At 47.1% G+C, this 16,287-nt stretch overlaps 1 protein-coding gene across 1 annotated transcript in view; it reads right to left on the bottom strand.

The window, feature by feature from the left end:
• Nucleotides 1–16,287, bottom strand: part of zbtb16b (zinc finger and BTB domain containing 16b) — a 57,273-nt gene that overhangs the window by 18,644 nt on the left and 22,342 nt on the right. The window contains 1 exon segment of the mRNA XM_048265840.1: nucleotides 11,918–12,004. Within this exon segment, the coding sequence (XP_048121797.1) occupies nucleotides 11,918–12,004 (87 nt within the window).

Genomic DNA, 16,287 nt, shown 5'->3' with positions numbered 1-16,287 from the left:
ATGTGAATGCGAGTGGAAGCGTGTTCGTGTTCGGTGTGTGTGTGTGTGTGTGTGTGCACGCATGTGTGTGAAGCCTTGACATCTGCATGGTCTAGTCACATTATTCCGAGAACAGTACAGTGCATTTAAAGAAGACAAACCCGTGTGACAGAACAGGTGGCAGCTGACCTAGAGTAATGAATTTAAAAGCCTCCATTCTTCCACAAATATGTTCCATCTAGAGCGACATGACCAATGGAGATAAAAAAAAACTAATGGACGTCCATTTAAGGGAAGAGAAAAGGTGGCCAATATATCAGAGAATACCGCTGCTGTTCTCCTTCCTCGCAAAAACGCGACTGCCTCACTGAACTTATAACATTGATATGTCATTTTCTTTTTTCGTTCCTTATTCACTCAAAAAACTGTGAGTGAATTTTGAGTAAATAAGAAAAAAAAATCTGAATGTCTCTGTGTTAGAGTATCTGTGTGTATGAATGTATTATAGGGACAACAGTGTCATGTATCTTAAGTGTTGAAGGTAATAAGAATGCCTTGTGTAAAGTGAGGTAAAATGTTTAATGTGACTGAATAAGGTTCCATTCACTGGGGACACCTCTAGATTCCAACCTTTGACAGAAGCGAGGCATTGTGTCCACTGAATCACTGCAAACGCGCGTACAACACCATGCTTTTCCTGTCTACTTAACGTGCTGGTTTTGTTGAGGTAGTTTGTGCTGTGACCAGCAGGGGGAGCTCTGAGGAGCAGCAGTGAGCGCTCAGACCTGAAATAACCCCCCAGACAGCCCAGGCCAACCCAGCCCAGCAAACACACACACACACTGGTTTATTCAGCAGCTCTCAGCCCTCCAGGAGCACCATGGACGCGCTGAAAGCCTCCCTCCCTCCTGCTCTCCCTCTTCCTCCACCACTCCTCTGCTTTGCACATTACCGGCTCCCCGCTGTGTATCTGTGTGTGTGTGTGTGTGTGTGTGTGTGTGTGTGTGTGTGTGTTTCAGGCTGAGGCATGAGTGTATGATAACCTCTGACACCTCTGAGAGGCTGATGAGGTTCGCAATCATCCACCTGCCGCCCTTCCAACAAACACCATGACTCTCCCATCACATGCTCCACTACAAACACTACTCAACACTACAAACACCATGACTCTCCCATCACATGCTCCACTACAAACACTACTCAACACTACAAACACCATGACTCTCCCATCACATGCTCCACTACAAACACTACTCAACACTACAAACACCATGACTCTCCCATCACATGCTCCACTACAAACACTACTCAACACTACAAACACCATGACTGTACCACATGCTCCACTAAAAAAAACGATTCAATAATTTGAACGCTATTCAACACTACAAACACTATGACTTTGTCCCACACTTTCCACTACAAACACCATTCAACACTACAAACACCATCTATAAACACTATTAATACCTGAAAAGAACACCACCTAACACCTCACACCATCACAACACTATGAACACCATCCATCACTGCAAACACATTCCATCATACACCATCCATCACTGCAAACACTACCCCATCAATACAAACACCACCTAACACTTTAAAGACCACTCCACCTACAAACACACACTCACCAAACAAACACCCAAACCGGCCACCCCCTCGTACTTACCTCCACAAACACCACTAACCTAACCTCCCACACACACACACATACACACATACACACACATATACATTCCTGTAAACCCACCATCCACAAACTCACTGTTATCCCTGCAGGGCTGATTTTGCTCTCCCCACATACACCGGGCCTGGTGAGAGAACACACACACACACACACACACACACACACACACACACCCTGCCGCAGTGACTGCAGCCCTAGTTCGACTGAGAGAAGCCACTGGCCTACATTTTGAGCGCGGAGACGCAAACAGAGCTCAAGATTTATTTCCTTTAATCCATTCTGAGAAACATATTGTAAAATAAAATATTTAACAAGATACAAAACCAATCTCAAACGATGGAGTGGAAAAACACCTTAAATAATTTAAAATAATCTAAAAACACCATGACTCTCCCATCACATGCCCACTACAAACACTATGACTTTGTCCCACACTTTCCACTACAAACACCATTCAACACTACAAACACCATTCAACACTACAAACACTATGACTTTGTCCCACACTTTCCACTACAAACACCATGACTCTCCCATCACATGCTCCACTAAAAACGATTCAATAATTTGAACGCTTATTCAACACTACAAACACTATGACTTTGTCCCACACTTTCCACTACAAACACCATTCAACACTACAAACACTATGACTTTGTCCCACACTTTCCACTACAAACACCATGACTCTCCCATCACATGCTCCACTACAAACACTATGACTTTGTCCCACACTTTCCACTACAAACACCATTCAACACTACAAACACTATGACTTTGTCCCACACTTTCCACTACAAACACCATGACTCTCCCATCACATGCCCACTACAAACACTATGACTTTGTCCCACACTTTCCACTACAAACACCATGACTCTCCCATCACATGCTCCACTACAAACACCATGACTCTCCCATCACATGCTCCACTACAAACACTACTCAACACTACAAACACCATGACTCTTTCCCAATCACATGACTCCCCCATCACACTACAAACACTACTCAACACTACAAACACCATGACTCTCCCATCACATGCTCCACTACAAACACTACTCAACACTACAAACACCATGACTCTCCCATCACATGCTCCACTACAAACACTACTCAACACTACAAACACCATGACTGTACCACATGCTCCACTAAAAAAAACGATTCAATAATTTGAACGCTATTCAACACTACAAACACTATGACTTTGTCCCACACTTTCCACTACAAACACCATTCAACACTACAAACACCATCTATAAACACTATTAATACCTGAAAAGAACACCACCTAACACCTCAATTATCAAGCAACACTATGAACACCATCCATCACTGCAAACACATTCCATCATACACCATCCATCACTGCAAACACTACCCCATCAATACAAACACCACCTAACACTTTAAAGACCACTCCACCTACAAACACACTCACTCAAACAAACACCCAAACCGTCACCCCCTCGGTACTAACTCCACAAACACCACTAACCTAACCCCCACACACACACACATACACACATACACACACATATACATTCCTGTAAACCCACCATCCACAAACTCACTGTTATCCCTGCAGTGGGCTGATTTTGCTCTCCCCACATACACCGGGCCTGGTGAGAACACACACACACACACACACACACACACACACACACCCTGCCGCAAGTGACTGCAGCCCTAGTTCGACTGAGAGAAGCCACTGGCCTACATTTTATGCGGAGACGCAAACAGAGCTCAAGATTTATTTCCTCTTTAATCCATTCTGAGAAAATATTGTAAAATAAAATATTTAACAAGATACAAACTAATCTCAAACGATGGAGTTGGAAAAATAATTTTAAATAATCTAAAAAGAATGGATTTACCTCATCACAGGCAGGATAATAAGATTTTAATATGAGAAAAAGACTAAAATTCAATTGCAAATAATGTTTTTAATTCATTTGTAAGGTTTTAATTTCCCATCTTGGCACTGAAATTAGTTAATGGAAAAGCTTGAGAGCAAGCTTCTTTTTTTCATTTATTTTTTAGTCAAACTGCAGTAGTTGGTGTGGTGTCCATCCTGTACCCTGTAAATCTCTGTTTTCCCCCAAACTCCCCTTGTCCCCCCCCCATCCCAGTAAGAGGCTTTGCGGTGGAGTCAGACCCACAGAGCACACTGTGGGGGTGTGTGTGGGGGGTGGTGGGCCAGGGTTGCGGGGGAATAAAGGCTTTCTAATTGACGTGTCGGCGCTCTCCATTTTTCCCAGGCTGCGGAGAGAGGCCAGCTGACGAGCCTCTCACTGTACAAAAGACAGCGGGTTTACTCTAAAATCACTCCCCCCGACCTCCGACCCCCCGGCCCAGCACCCCTCAATGGCATTAAAATAATAAACACTCTGACGTCATCAGCTGAGGCTCGGACGCATCGCCTGATTGGCTGCCTGGGTGATCAGTATCTCTTGCTTTTACAGAACTGCAGGGTTATTAGTTTGTCAAATGCTAAAACTCTAACCTAGCCTAACCAGTGTGCGGAGCTGCACTATAAAACGCTTACCAGCCTTGTCTATTTTCAGCCACATGTGACTACACTAAAAACACTCACCTACCAAATGTAACCCAACCCATGTATGTAACTGTATGACCTCTTCGGAAAACCAAAATGACAAACAGAATAGGGTTGCTGTGCTATATTTAACTACAAAAATATGAACAACAAAACATTTCATAACAAGATCTATAAGTGTATTTATAGGAACGTTATTTGTACAGGTGTTGGAGACTGAAGGGTTTAGGTTTAGTTTTCCATTGAGCAGGAGTTGCCTCGTGTCTAGGGGGTAGGGAGGGGTGGTTTGGAGGCTGTAGAGAGGGGTAAACATGGGGGGTTTCCACCGGCTTCATCCCTGGCAAATACACACAGACACGCAGGGAAAACATAGCTGTGAGACATTCCACCTGGAACAGGAGATCAGATTCCTGCCACAAACACACACACACACACAAGACAGGGTGTACAAACTAGTAGCGCACACACACACACGCACACACACACACACACACACACACACAGGATGTGGCCAGCCTTTGTTTGGTGTATTCACTTATCACCACTGCTTTATCTCACGCGCACTGGACAAGAATTAGCCGTGGCTCTGAATCGGCTGCTGTTTGGCCAAATGAAGCCCAGGCGTTGTCTGATGTCTACAAAGACTGAATGGGGGTTAGGGATTTGAGCCTTGCTAAATTTGAAGAGCGGTAAATTTGTCAAATCGACAAACCTTGTCACCAGGCAACCAGGGCTCTGCTGGCCTTTGTTTGGGGTGAAGAGCGCAGGTTAATCCCTGCATTCACAGCAGCCGTTACTTTGGGGTCTTTTCAGCAGCGCGAGCACGCACGCACGCACGCACGCACACACGCACACACACACACACACAGGGGGGGTGTTCATAGCCTCCTATCTGCTCTGCGAGCACTCTTGTGGTGTCACACTGTAAGGGCGAATGAGGATCTCACAGCCACAGTCAGAAAATAAAAAAAAATAAAACCAAACCAACCAAAAAAAACAACAACAAAAAAAGCGGATCCAGCCCGCCCTCGGCCCTTACACGGCACCTAAGTCATGATTGAGGCAGATGGACATGTGTACACTAAGGTTTGCAACCAACGTGTGTGTGTGTGTGTGTGTGTGTGTGTGTGTCTGTCTGTATGTGTGAGTGTGAAAGACTGAGACAGAGAGAGAGTCTGTGAGAGAGAGAAAGTGGGGAGACACCACACACACACACACACACACACACACACACAGGCCTGATGTGTTACAAAGCCGATGTAATCCATGGGATCCTGATGGCCATGTGGCCCTAACTAGGGCAGTTGAGTCGGACAGGACAGAGACGACTCCGCCCCCTAGAGGGGCGTGGGCGTGTGTGTGTGTGTGTGTGTGTGTGTGTGTGTGTGTGTGTGTCAGCAGGGCCAGAAGTCAGAGCTTTAAAATAAACTTCCAAAATAAAGACCCAACTTCACACAGAAAAAAAACTAAATACTACTGGAGATTCTTGAGCTGCAGGACTGATCTCACAAGTCTGCTAATGAACCATCAAAACAGCAATATTTATATGACTGAAATGTATGCTAATATAAACAATATCACAAAAATATAGACTTACAACACTAAACAATACATTGAGTGAATGTGACTCATTCTTAATGTGCATTTTATCTTTATTATGGTGTTAATAGTGTTCTCTATTTAAAGGTATGTGATGAATTATTGATGTAATTACTACTATTGGTCAAGCAGCTCCTGTTTGGTAAGGGCCAGGGTGTAATGGCCATGATGTTTGTGTTGTCACTCGATCCCCTTTCCACACATTCCACCTTTCATGTTGCTTCACTTGAGCTTTAGGCTGGGAAAGGCTCTGTGTGTGTGTGTGTGTGTGTGTGTGTGTGTATGTGTGTGTGTGTGTGTGTAGAATGTGTCCATTCTAACACCCTCAGTTCCAACCCCACTCTGCCATGCAAGGGTCATGCAGTTCTCCACACACACACACACACACACAACACACATGTGTCTGAGTGTGCAGTACCTGGTGTGACCTGGGTCGTAGTGTCTGTGTGTGTTCAGACTGAGACACAGGCCCTGGGTGACCCTGGCAGCGGGCCCCTGCTGATGCGTGTGTGTGTGTGTGTGTGTGTGAGAGGCGGTGTAATCTGGCCGGGTGAGGAACAGCTTCTTTAATTATTAACACAACAAGAGATACGCGCTCGTGTTTAACCACTTTTTATTGGGTGGCCCAGTTCGCCACCATCACACGCTGTTCCCAGCCACAGCTTCCCATGTTCTGTTCCAACTCACAAAAAATGGCTCGCATATTTTCCCGTCCGCCGACGACTAAAAATAAAAAAGGCACAAGAGGAGCTCCAGGAATTCAGCTGAGGGCAATGTGTGTCTGAGTGTGTGTCGGTCTGTGTGTGTTTCTACTTTGTGGGTACTGTATGTCTGTAAGTGAGTGTATGTGTGTGTGTGTGTGTGTGTGTGTGTGTGTGTGTGTGTGTTAGGAGGGAGCAGAGGGCATTAGGAGGAAGCTGACTGTACACACAAAAGGCATTAAGAGGCGGCTCTTGCCCCGAGGCACACAGGCAGTCTTTGTGGCTCTCATTTGCATTTGCCCAACTAATCCAATCTCATTTCTCCGGCCTACCAGCCTCTTTCCACCCGTAAATATATTGTCATTTCTATGGCCTACCCAGTGCTTTCCAGCGCTAAATATATTTACTCTTTGAGGATGATGCTACGCCGCAGCAACGCTCAGACACGGCTACGTGCGAAAAGGGAGGCTCTGCCTCCCTCCTCTGTCTGTGTCTGTGTCTGCGCCTCATTTCGCTCTCTCACTCCCTCCGTCTCTGCCCGCTCCTTCATGCCAGGCACGGCAGCCTAGCCTAGCGGCGGCGGCAGCAGCGTGGAGAGAGCAGCAGTGGCGGCCGCTTTATTTTGGGCAGCTGTAATCTAGGTCAGCTCGGAGACGATGACAGCGTCGGAGCCCGAGCACAGTAAACAGGAGCGCATGATGTTGTTTTTCTCTCGAGCCGATGCAACACTGGCACCAAATGCCACCCGCCTACCCCCCCCCCCCCCCTCACTCCGCTACGCCTCCCACCCTCGCACACAGTCTCCCTCATCCGGGTACAGTTCTGCAGGGCACATCTGCCCCCTTCTAGCCCTCCAATGGGGCAGTGGAAGGAGAGCAGGGAAGAACTGTACTGCTCTCTGCTTCCTCCAGTTCGTGTTGATAAATGGAGATCTGCCCTGGCTCAGTATACTTGGCTCACTGTCATAACTCTTGGCAATAACAACCTAGGGCCAGAACGTTCTAGGAGAGCATGTGTGTGTGTGTTAGTGTGTGAGTGTGTGAGAGAATGTGTGAGCACTCTCTCTCTCCCACTCTCTCTCCGGACGTCCCACGAGAGCGGGAAGATTTAATATGACGATCGGCAACTCCGGCCAAAGCATCCCAGCTATGTAAACAGGAGACCAGAGGACGTTATATAACCATCAGAAAGGGCCGCTCTTATTGTGGCAAATGTGAAATAGTTGAGGAGGATTTGTCAGAGGTGGGCATCGAGTCTAACCTGACCACCCCACCCGCGGTGCCACCCACCCCCCAACCCCCCACCCTGCCTGGCAGTGCTGCCAACTGTGAAAATGAGACCTGGATGTTTACAGCTTTGGGAGAGGAGCGAGAAAATTCTGGCCATGGTTAACACCACCTCCATGTCGACATGCATTAAGTATTTATGCCCTGTGTGCCACACACAGTTACAGTTACATGCCAACGTTTTTCAGAGGGCTCTCGTCTTTCTCTGCCCCTGGAACACACGCCACAGATATAGCAACTCACAATGTGCCATTGGCCTTACAGTACGTCTCAACGACAACAACAACAACAACGGGCTGGCAGGGTGTAATGGAGCAGTGGCCTGATCATAAAAGCACAGTGTCCAGCACAAAGGGAAGCCTTAGAGAAGAGCCGCTGCTTTGTTGCTCAATGACATCACGCCACTTCAACGGACTGTACGGCAATTCTGCAGCACACTGTTGAAGGTTTATGACGCGCCCCCCCCTTTCAAGGGGAACTGCTGTGGATGGGCTATTGCCCCCCCATTAGACACTCACACACACTGCAGGACGTCGTAAACGACAATCTGGAATTCCAGGAGGCTGGACAGGTCATGTGAACCCCATCCAGCTGACCAGAGCATGGCAGAGAGGCGCAGATAAGCAGGGAGAGGAGAGAAAGAAAGAAAGAAAGAAAGAAAGAAAGAGAGAGAGAGAGGAAACAGAGAGAGGAGAGGAGAAATGATGGAGAGAGGAGAGGAAGGGGAGAGAAAAAAGGAGAGAAAGAGAGAGGATAGGGGAAAGGAGAGGAGAGGAGAGGGAACAGAGAGAGGAGAGGAGAAGGGATGGAGAGAGGAGAGGAAGGGGAGAGAGGAGAGGGGAGGGAGTGAGCAGGGTCGAGGCCTCAGCCATCCAGACACAACGTTACATAATCTCCAGCATGTCTGACACACACACACACACACACACACACAGTCTGTCTGTCTACAAGTTGAGGCAGGCCCAGCGGTGTTTTTTTGTTTGATGTTTTATTTTCTTAAAATCTCTCTATCATATATGTTAAAGACACCTTGCTGTGTGTGTGTCTGTGTTAAGTGCTAAACATGTGTCTTGTATTAGAGGGAATCTCTGTGTGTGTGTGTGTGTGTGTGTGTGTGTGTGTGTGTGTGTGTGTGTGTGTGTGTAAAAAAAACCTATCCTCTGTTAGAGAGCCGAAGTCACGCCCCTTCCGTTAGCCACCATGGGACCTGTCTTTCAAAAAATTTGAACGGCAGTCTATGAAAAAAGAAATTATTTTCTGGTCCCGGTTGACTTGTGCCTTTAATTACCCATATGACGTTTGTCAATTTTAAAGACAATTTTTCATGTAAAGACATGTAAAGGAAGTTTGTTTCGTAACTATTGAATTACAACATTGTGAAAGATCGTAATTCCAACGACTACAAATCCATCGGTCGCGCTAGTGACGTTAGCCCATTCATAGCCACACCGGATTGTACAAGTATACCAGCAACAGGTCTTTCTTGGGCTTCCCTTGCCGATGAAAATACCATGAGTCAGAGGATTAAACACATCAGGTAAGTTGTATTCGTCCATAGAGTGTACATAAACTACTGTTAAGTGACAGATCTGGTAGCAAGATGTAACCGTCAACTAGCATAGCAGCTAGTCGTATCATTTCATTACTTTGGTGACGTAAATCGTTCGACACGAGAGATGTAGCCTAGTCCACTGAGCGGATTCGCACAAAACCAACATAACTTTTAAAGTTTATCAAACAACAGTACTTTGACGTGAAAAATTATCTTTTAAAATTCACACACATCATATGTGAAATTCATGGCACAATTTAAACAGGACCAAAAAATAATTGTTATCTCTCCATTGACTCCCGTTCATATTTTTTTGAAATATAGGTCCCATGGACCGGAAGTAGAAAGGCGTGACTTCGGCTCTCTATAGGGAAATGTCCATGTCTCTCAGAGGAGAGGCTAGCAGTGACACAGGGCAGAGCCACATTAGCCCTCAGCTGATCACACACTCACAGACACACTCTGGTGGAGGAGTGATTATTAAAATGAAATCAAATAAAAAAGTGTGTGTGTGTGTATGAGGTGGACTGGGCCGTGACTCACTCACTGAGTTTCCCCATGGTGGGGACACAGAGTACTGGCAGAATGGCAAAAACATGATCACACACAAACACATGCAAACACACACACACACGCACACATACAGGAATGTTCTGAGGCCTGTAGTCATCGCACATGTGCCAAATACCCAGCTGTCTGCATGGGCAGCTCTTCAGAACACATTTTAATCTATCAGAAATGCTGACATATTGCCACGGTGCAGGTAAGTGCAGGCCGACGCACCAATGCTAACCTGCCCATACATCTCTCCCTTAGTAGGCTACACACTAAATGGTTCACAGATCTCTCCTTCAGTAGGCTACATGCTAACCAGCCCATAGATTCCTCCTTCAGATGACTACATGCTAACCACCCCATAGATTTTTATTTTAGTAGGCTACACACTAACCCTAGTGTGTAGCCTACACTAACCTGCCCATAGATTCTTCCTTCAGTAGGCTACATGCTTACCTGCCCACAGATCTCACCTTCAGTAGGCTACACACTAACGCTAACCTGCCCATAACTCTGTCCTTCAGTAGGCTACAATGCAACCTGCCCATAGATCTCTTCTTCACTAAGCTAAACCCTACGCTAACCTGCGCATAGATTCCTCCTTCAGTAGGCTATAAGCTAACCCGCCCATAGATTCATCCTTCAGTAGACTATAAGCTAACCTGCCCATAGATTCCTTCTTCAGTAGGCTACATGCTTACCTGCCCACAGATCTCACCTTCAGTAGGCTACATGCAGCGTACATGGTAACCTGCCCATAGATCTTCTTCAGTAAGCTACATGCTAACCATCCCACATATTCTTCCTGCAGTAGGCTACATGTGCATGGTAACCTGCCCATAGATCTTCTTCAGTAGGCTATATGCTAACCAGCCCACAGATTCCTCCTGCAGTAGGCTATATGGTAACCTTCCCAAAGATTTGTCCTTCAGTAGGCTATATGCTAACCAGCCCACAGATTCCTCCTGCAGTAGGCTACGTGCTAACCTGCCCACAGATCTCTCCTCACAGGCTTCCACTGGCAAACCAAAAGCACACACAGGCCCTCCTGCCAACAGGTTTGTATCAGTTACAAAGTCCATTTCAGCGTTTAATAATCTGCTTACTTGTGGAGGAAAGTGGATTTCTGAATGGAGAGCTCAACCCCATTCTAGAAAAGAGTGAATAAATGGGTGCCTCTCTGAGACACTGGGGCTGGTGTGTGTGTGTGTGGCTATAAGAGACACACAGAGAACCCAGAACCCAACTGTTCCACCAGTCCAAATGTCAATATGGAAATCAACAGTAGCAAAGGATCACATGAACACAGGGGTTGTCACATGCACAGCACTCAGATACTGTATCAGATGTGACTGTGGCCCCCAAAACACACACGCACACACACACGCACGCACAAGGGTCATCTCTGACAGAGCCCGGCCCTTTCTAGCAGGTTACTGTTATGGCCGTCCGCAGAGCTGCTGAGTCACAGGCCAAAAACACCAGTCACATAAACAATATGGAGCCTTTCATACACAAACACACACACACCGCTGTGCTGACAGCATGATCCATGGGGGTGAAACTGGGTCCGGCACGCTGTGCTGGTCAGTGTGTGTGTGTGTGTGTGTGTGGGGGGGGGGGGGTCCCAGATGGGTGCCAGAGCTCCAGCAATCACCAGTGCTGTTGGCACTGTTCCCACCATTATTAGTGGTTGAAATCCAAGATGGCCTCTCAAACCGCTCCTGAATTATGAAGCTGCACGTCAACAACCTGTTTCCTGCTCAGGGACCTCTATAGCTGTGCATGACTTTGTGTGTGTGTGTTTGTGTGTAGGACTACAGATCTGTAACACTGTAACATGAAATTAAATAAAGTATAGAAGATATCTGTGTGTGGGTGTGTGTGTATGTATGAGGACATACAGTATGTGGGTGTGACTGTATACAGTGTGTGTGTGTGTTTTTACGTCTGTGTTTACCTTTGGAGTGTGTGTGTGTTTTAACTTACTTGAGTGTGTTCTCCTGTGAGCCTCCAGCTCCTCCTCCTTGGAGAACTGATTGCCACACTGATCACAAACGAGTGCTTTCGCTCCGGCTGTATGGAGAAGAGAAGACAACGTTAGAACAAAACACACACACACACACACACACACACACACACACACAGAGAGAGAGAGCGAGAGAGGTTTGGATGATCGGATCTTCATCTTAGGATGAGATGAAATATGATTTTGGCGTTGGGAAGAGAGAACACACACCAACCTCCCCACACACACACATTCCTCCTTTTTTATGGCTGCGCTGAAAAAGTTCAGAATGTTCCTAAAGACATCACTGGGCATAAACTCGCTTCTGCGTTGCATAAGAGAGAGAACAAACTGTACCTAATGAGGAAAGCACAAGCTCAAACACACAAACACAAACACAAACACACACTCAAAACACAAACACACACACACAAATTTGCTATTAAAAAAAGCATGGCTGAAAAAGCTATGAGCGCAGGGCTGGTGGTATGATTGTGAGTTGGCACAGTGTGGTTGCTCTTTGCAGACTTATTTACAGTGAGCTTTTATCAGCGGCCGGTGTGTGTGTGTGTGTGTGTGTGTAGTACACAGGCTGGCTGTGCCAGAGCCTCAGGACGCACTGTTCCCAACCACAAACACACACAGATACACAGCTCTATTTATTTTATTTAGGCAGCCAGGAGACAAGTTAACCCTCACCACCACCACCGTCACACACACACAGTCACACACACACACACACACACACACACACAGTCCATTACAGCAGCAGCTGCGTATGGGAGAGAGAGGAGAACAGAAATCATTAGCACATGTAGAACACCATTTCCTGATAGAGTGTGAGAGTGAGGAGTGATGTGCTCACAGTGACCAGTGTGTGTGTGTGTGTGTGTTTCAGCCCAGACGCCGAGCTCTACTTCTGTCATCCTCCTGGGCTCCCTCTCTGTCTGAGCCATTTGCATGAACAGAGGCTGCCTCTATTTATAGCGTCCTACAGCCACCTGTTAAGACGGCCATTCTTCCCTCGGAGAGGCGCTCAAGTAGGCCAGGCAGTGCCCGCAGTCGAGAGTTCGCTTGGCACAGATCGATACCTCTGACTAGCCACCAGACACTCACACCTTTACAGTCTTCGCTCTACTCTGGCTTTGGCGCGTGTGTGTGTGTGTGTGTGTCAGGGACAGGCAGGTTTTACATCTCACCCTGCCACATGTGGAACGATGGCATCAGACGCAACCGTTGGGGTTAGCTGCCATCAGTCTCTCCTGTCGTTGTGACACAGTATTTACGGTGTAGATATATGTCTGTGTGTGTGTGTGTCTGTGCAGTCCGCCTCTTTTCTTATATCCAGGCACTGTGTGTTTACGGTGTCATAAATGACCTAATTTCTGCGGAGCTCACATGGAAGCCATCTGTTTACTGTTTCTGTGTTTCCACTGAGGACACCCTTTCCATTGGCCGCACATGTGTCACGAACACCCGGGTCACATACTTCTATTAAACTGTCTAAACGACACGTGATTGGTGGGGAGGGAGAGGAGGAAAAGAGAAAGAATAAAGAGATTGTAAAATAAAGAAAGACAGATAGAGTCAGTGGTTTCCATATAGGTTTTTTTTTTCTCTTTAGCTGTGGTGGACAGTGACTGTGTTTTTAGTTTCCTGGCTGCCCCCCCCACACACACACACACACACACACAGTGAAGCGGCAGTTTCCCTTTCCTGTAAGTGAGGAGGCTAGTCTGGGGGAGATAGCCAGCAGAGGAAATTCCTGGTGAGAAATTGCCATCCGTCTAAGAGAAGAGAAAGAGAGAGGGAGAGAGAGAGAAAAGATTGAGAGAGACAGAAAGGGTGGCAGAGAGAGAGAGAGAGAGTGAGACAGAGCTGGGGGAAATGAGACAGAGAGACTGAGACAGCGAGAGAAGGATAGAGAAAGAAAAAGAGAGGAAGAGAAAAAGAGAGAGAAAGGAGAGGGAGAGAGAAAGAGAGAGGATGAGAATGAGAGAAAGAGAGGGAGGAGGAGAGAAAAAGAGAGAGAGCTGTTTGATTCTCTAATGTCCCTCAGAAGTCTCTGACCCACTTAAACGAGACTTCTGGCCATCACAATGCTCCCGCACTCCAGAGAACAGAGCACAGACACACACACACTTCATTCTGGGACACATCAGGTCTGTTACCATCAACTACAGCTGAATGATTTTGCCACAGGATATCATGATTCTAATTACGTTAATAAATATAGCAGTGATAATGTTCAATAATAAATTATCACCAATAGGTATTATGCATTTAGGAGAACAAACGTCGTTCTGAAGCAATTGTGTGAAATGTTTTTATGAGACTAATTTAAATGATTGGGATTTTGGTCTAAATTCAGTTTTATACTGAAACGATGCAATTACACAGTGTGCTTAAAATGAAATATAATAAAATGTAATTATGATATAAAATAATACAGTCTAACTATATGTAATAAACACACATACACACAGGAATATTCTTTTCAAGCTATTTTTGCTCTGCATACTGTAGGTAAAGTCCTTATGACTCTTTAGAGTGCACCCACACCTAAGGGAGCAGCTAGGGAGCTGATGCTTTTCCCAGTCTCTTCTCTCCTCCCCTCTTCTTTTCTTTCTCCATTCCTCTCTCTCCTCCTCTCTCTTCTCCTCCTCCTCTCTCTCTTCTCCTCCTTCCTTTCCTCCTGTCCAGGCCCAGAGAGCGTCTCCGTGGCCTCCGTGAGCCTGAAGCCTGTACCTTCGCCAGCCACCACAGCCAGGTCGCATTAGTGGGACACAGACGCGCGGCCCCTGGGTGTGCGCCGCTAGATCAGCGCTCAAAATATTTTGGGTTGATTCGCAATGCTTGGTGCGACATCCTCACTCTGAGAGATCCTCACTGTCAAAGCTAATGATTTGACAGCTATTTTTTTTCCCCTCCTGCCGCCCGTCACACCTCCAGCTGAACGTGACTGAGGTGAGGATCAGGGATTAGCTCACAGACAGAAAGCCTGTGTCACAGACCCCAACCACGTCTCAGCCACGTCTGGGCCAGGCGGGGGCCAGCGCCGGAGGCTGCGGCGGGCTACTGATCAGTGAGGGCGAGCACGTTTGTGAGCGTGCTCAGTGCAGTGCGTCGTCTGGCGCACAGCAGGCCTGGCTGCTCCTTGATGTGGCGTACCTGGAGCGACGCGAGGGGAGGCGAGGCGACGAGACTCTGTGTCGCTCCGCATCGCACTGCGACTCGTGTTTGATAAACGGTGTTTTGACACGCCACCGTTGTCTAGAGCACAGCGCATTCGTCTGTGCCACCCCCGACCGAACCCCCTCCCTTGTCTGTTCCTTTTTAGACAGGAACGTCTCTGTGCAGAGGGAAAAATGATGAAGCAAATCCAAAATTCAATAGCTTGGCGTTCCGTAGTGTTCTGTTTTAGAAGGCACAGAGTGTACTGTACAGCAGAAAAAAAAAAAAAAGAAGCTTTTCCAAAACAGCCTGCAGCCGGCACAGCAATCACCCTCCATCAAAACACTTTGTCTCGCATACAAAAATAAGAGCCGGCATCGAGCTGAATACCAAATCAGCCCATTAGAGATCAGGGGCGCTCGGTACTTGGCAACCGCAGGGATTTAAAGCTGCAAATACCCAATGACACGGCACAGCGATCGAAACCTTTTCAGAGCATCCAGCCCCAATCGCAGCGCTGTTTACATTTAAATCACATTAAAGAGCTTCAGGAGGAGGGGGAGGGGAGAATATTTCGCAAAGGAAATTGGCTGATAACAGCCTCCTGCAACAGTGCAGCTCTGTGTCTTTCATCACAGTAAAAAAAGCAGCAGTTCTGTCTGCATCGCATCTATGCGTGATTATCCTCACAATTATTTTTAGGAGCCCCATGACCCAGTTACAGCTGGTGAAGGTGGGATGGATGGATGGATGGATGGATAGATGAATGGATGGATGGATGGATGGATGGATGTGCAGGTTGCTGGGACGAGTGTGGACTGATAAACACAGAAATATTAATCCTGGCGCTTCCCAACGACTGTGTTGGGACCGAGCGGCGGCTGGGTCAGCGAGCTCATTAGCAGAACAGTGCTGCACGATGTAGAAGCCGTCTCCCTCGCTGGCTATGGGGGGATCAGCTGGAGCTTTACGTAACGTAAGGGCTCGTCCGTGGCTTTAAACGTAACATATGTATCTGAAACCACAGGGGAGGAGAGTGGGGCTGCCTGCCAAACAGGAGCCGCACTCCGGACCCTGCTCTTTACACACGCTCCCTTGACAGCCCGCGCCAGCCAGGGAGGGAAGGAGGGGCTGTGTGTGTGTGTGTGTGTGTGTGTGTGTGTGTGTGCTGGGGTCG

The sequence above is a fragment of the Alosa alosa genome, chromosome 16, assembly GCF_017589495.1.
Source record: "Alosa alosa isolate M-15738 ecotype Scorff River chromosome 16, AALO_Geno_1.1, whole genome shotgun sequence".
NCBI lineage: Eukaryota > Metazoa > Chordata > Actinopteri > Clupeiformes > Clupeidae > Alosa > Alosa alosa.
This window is presented reverse-complemented; position numbering and strand designations above follow the sequence as displayed.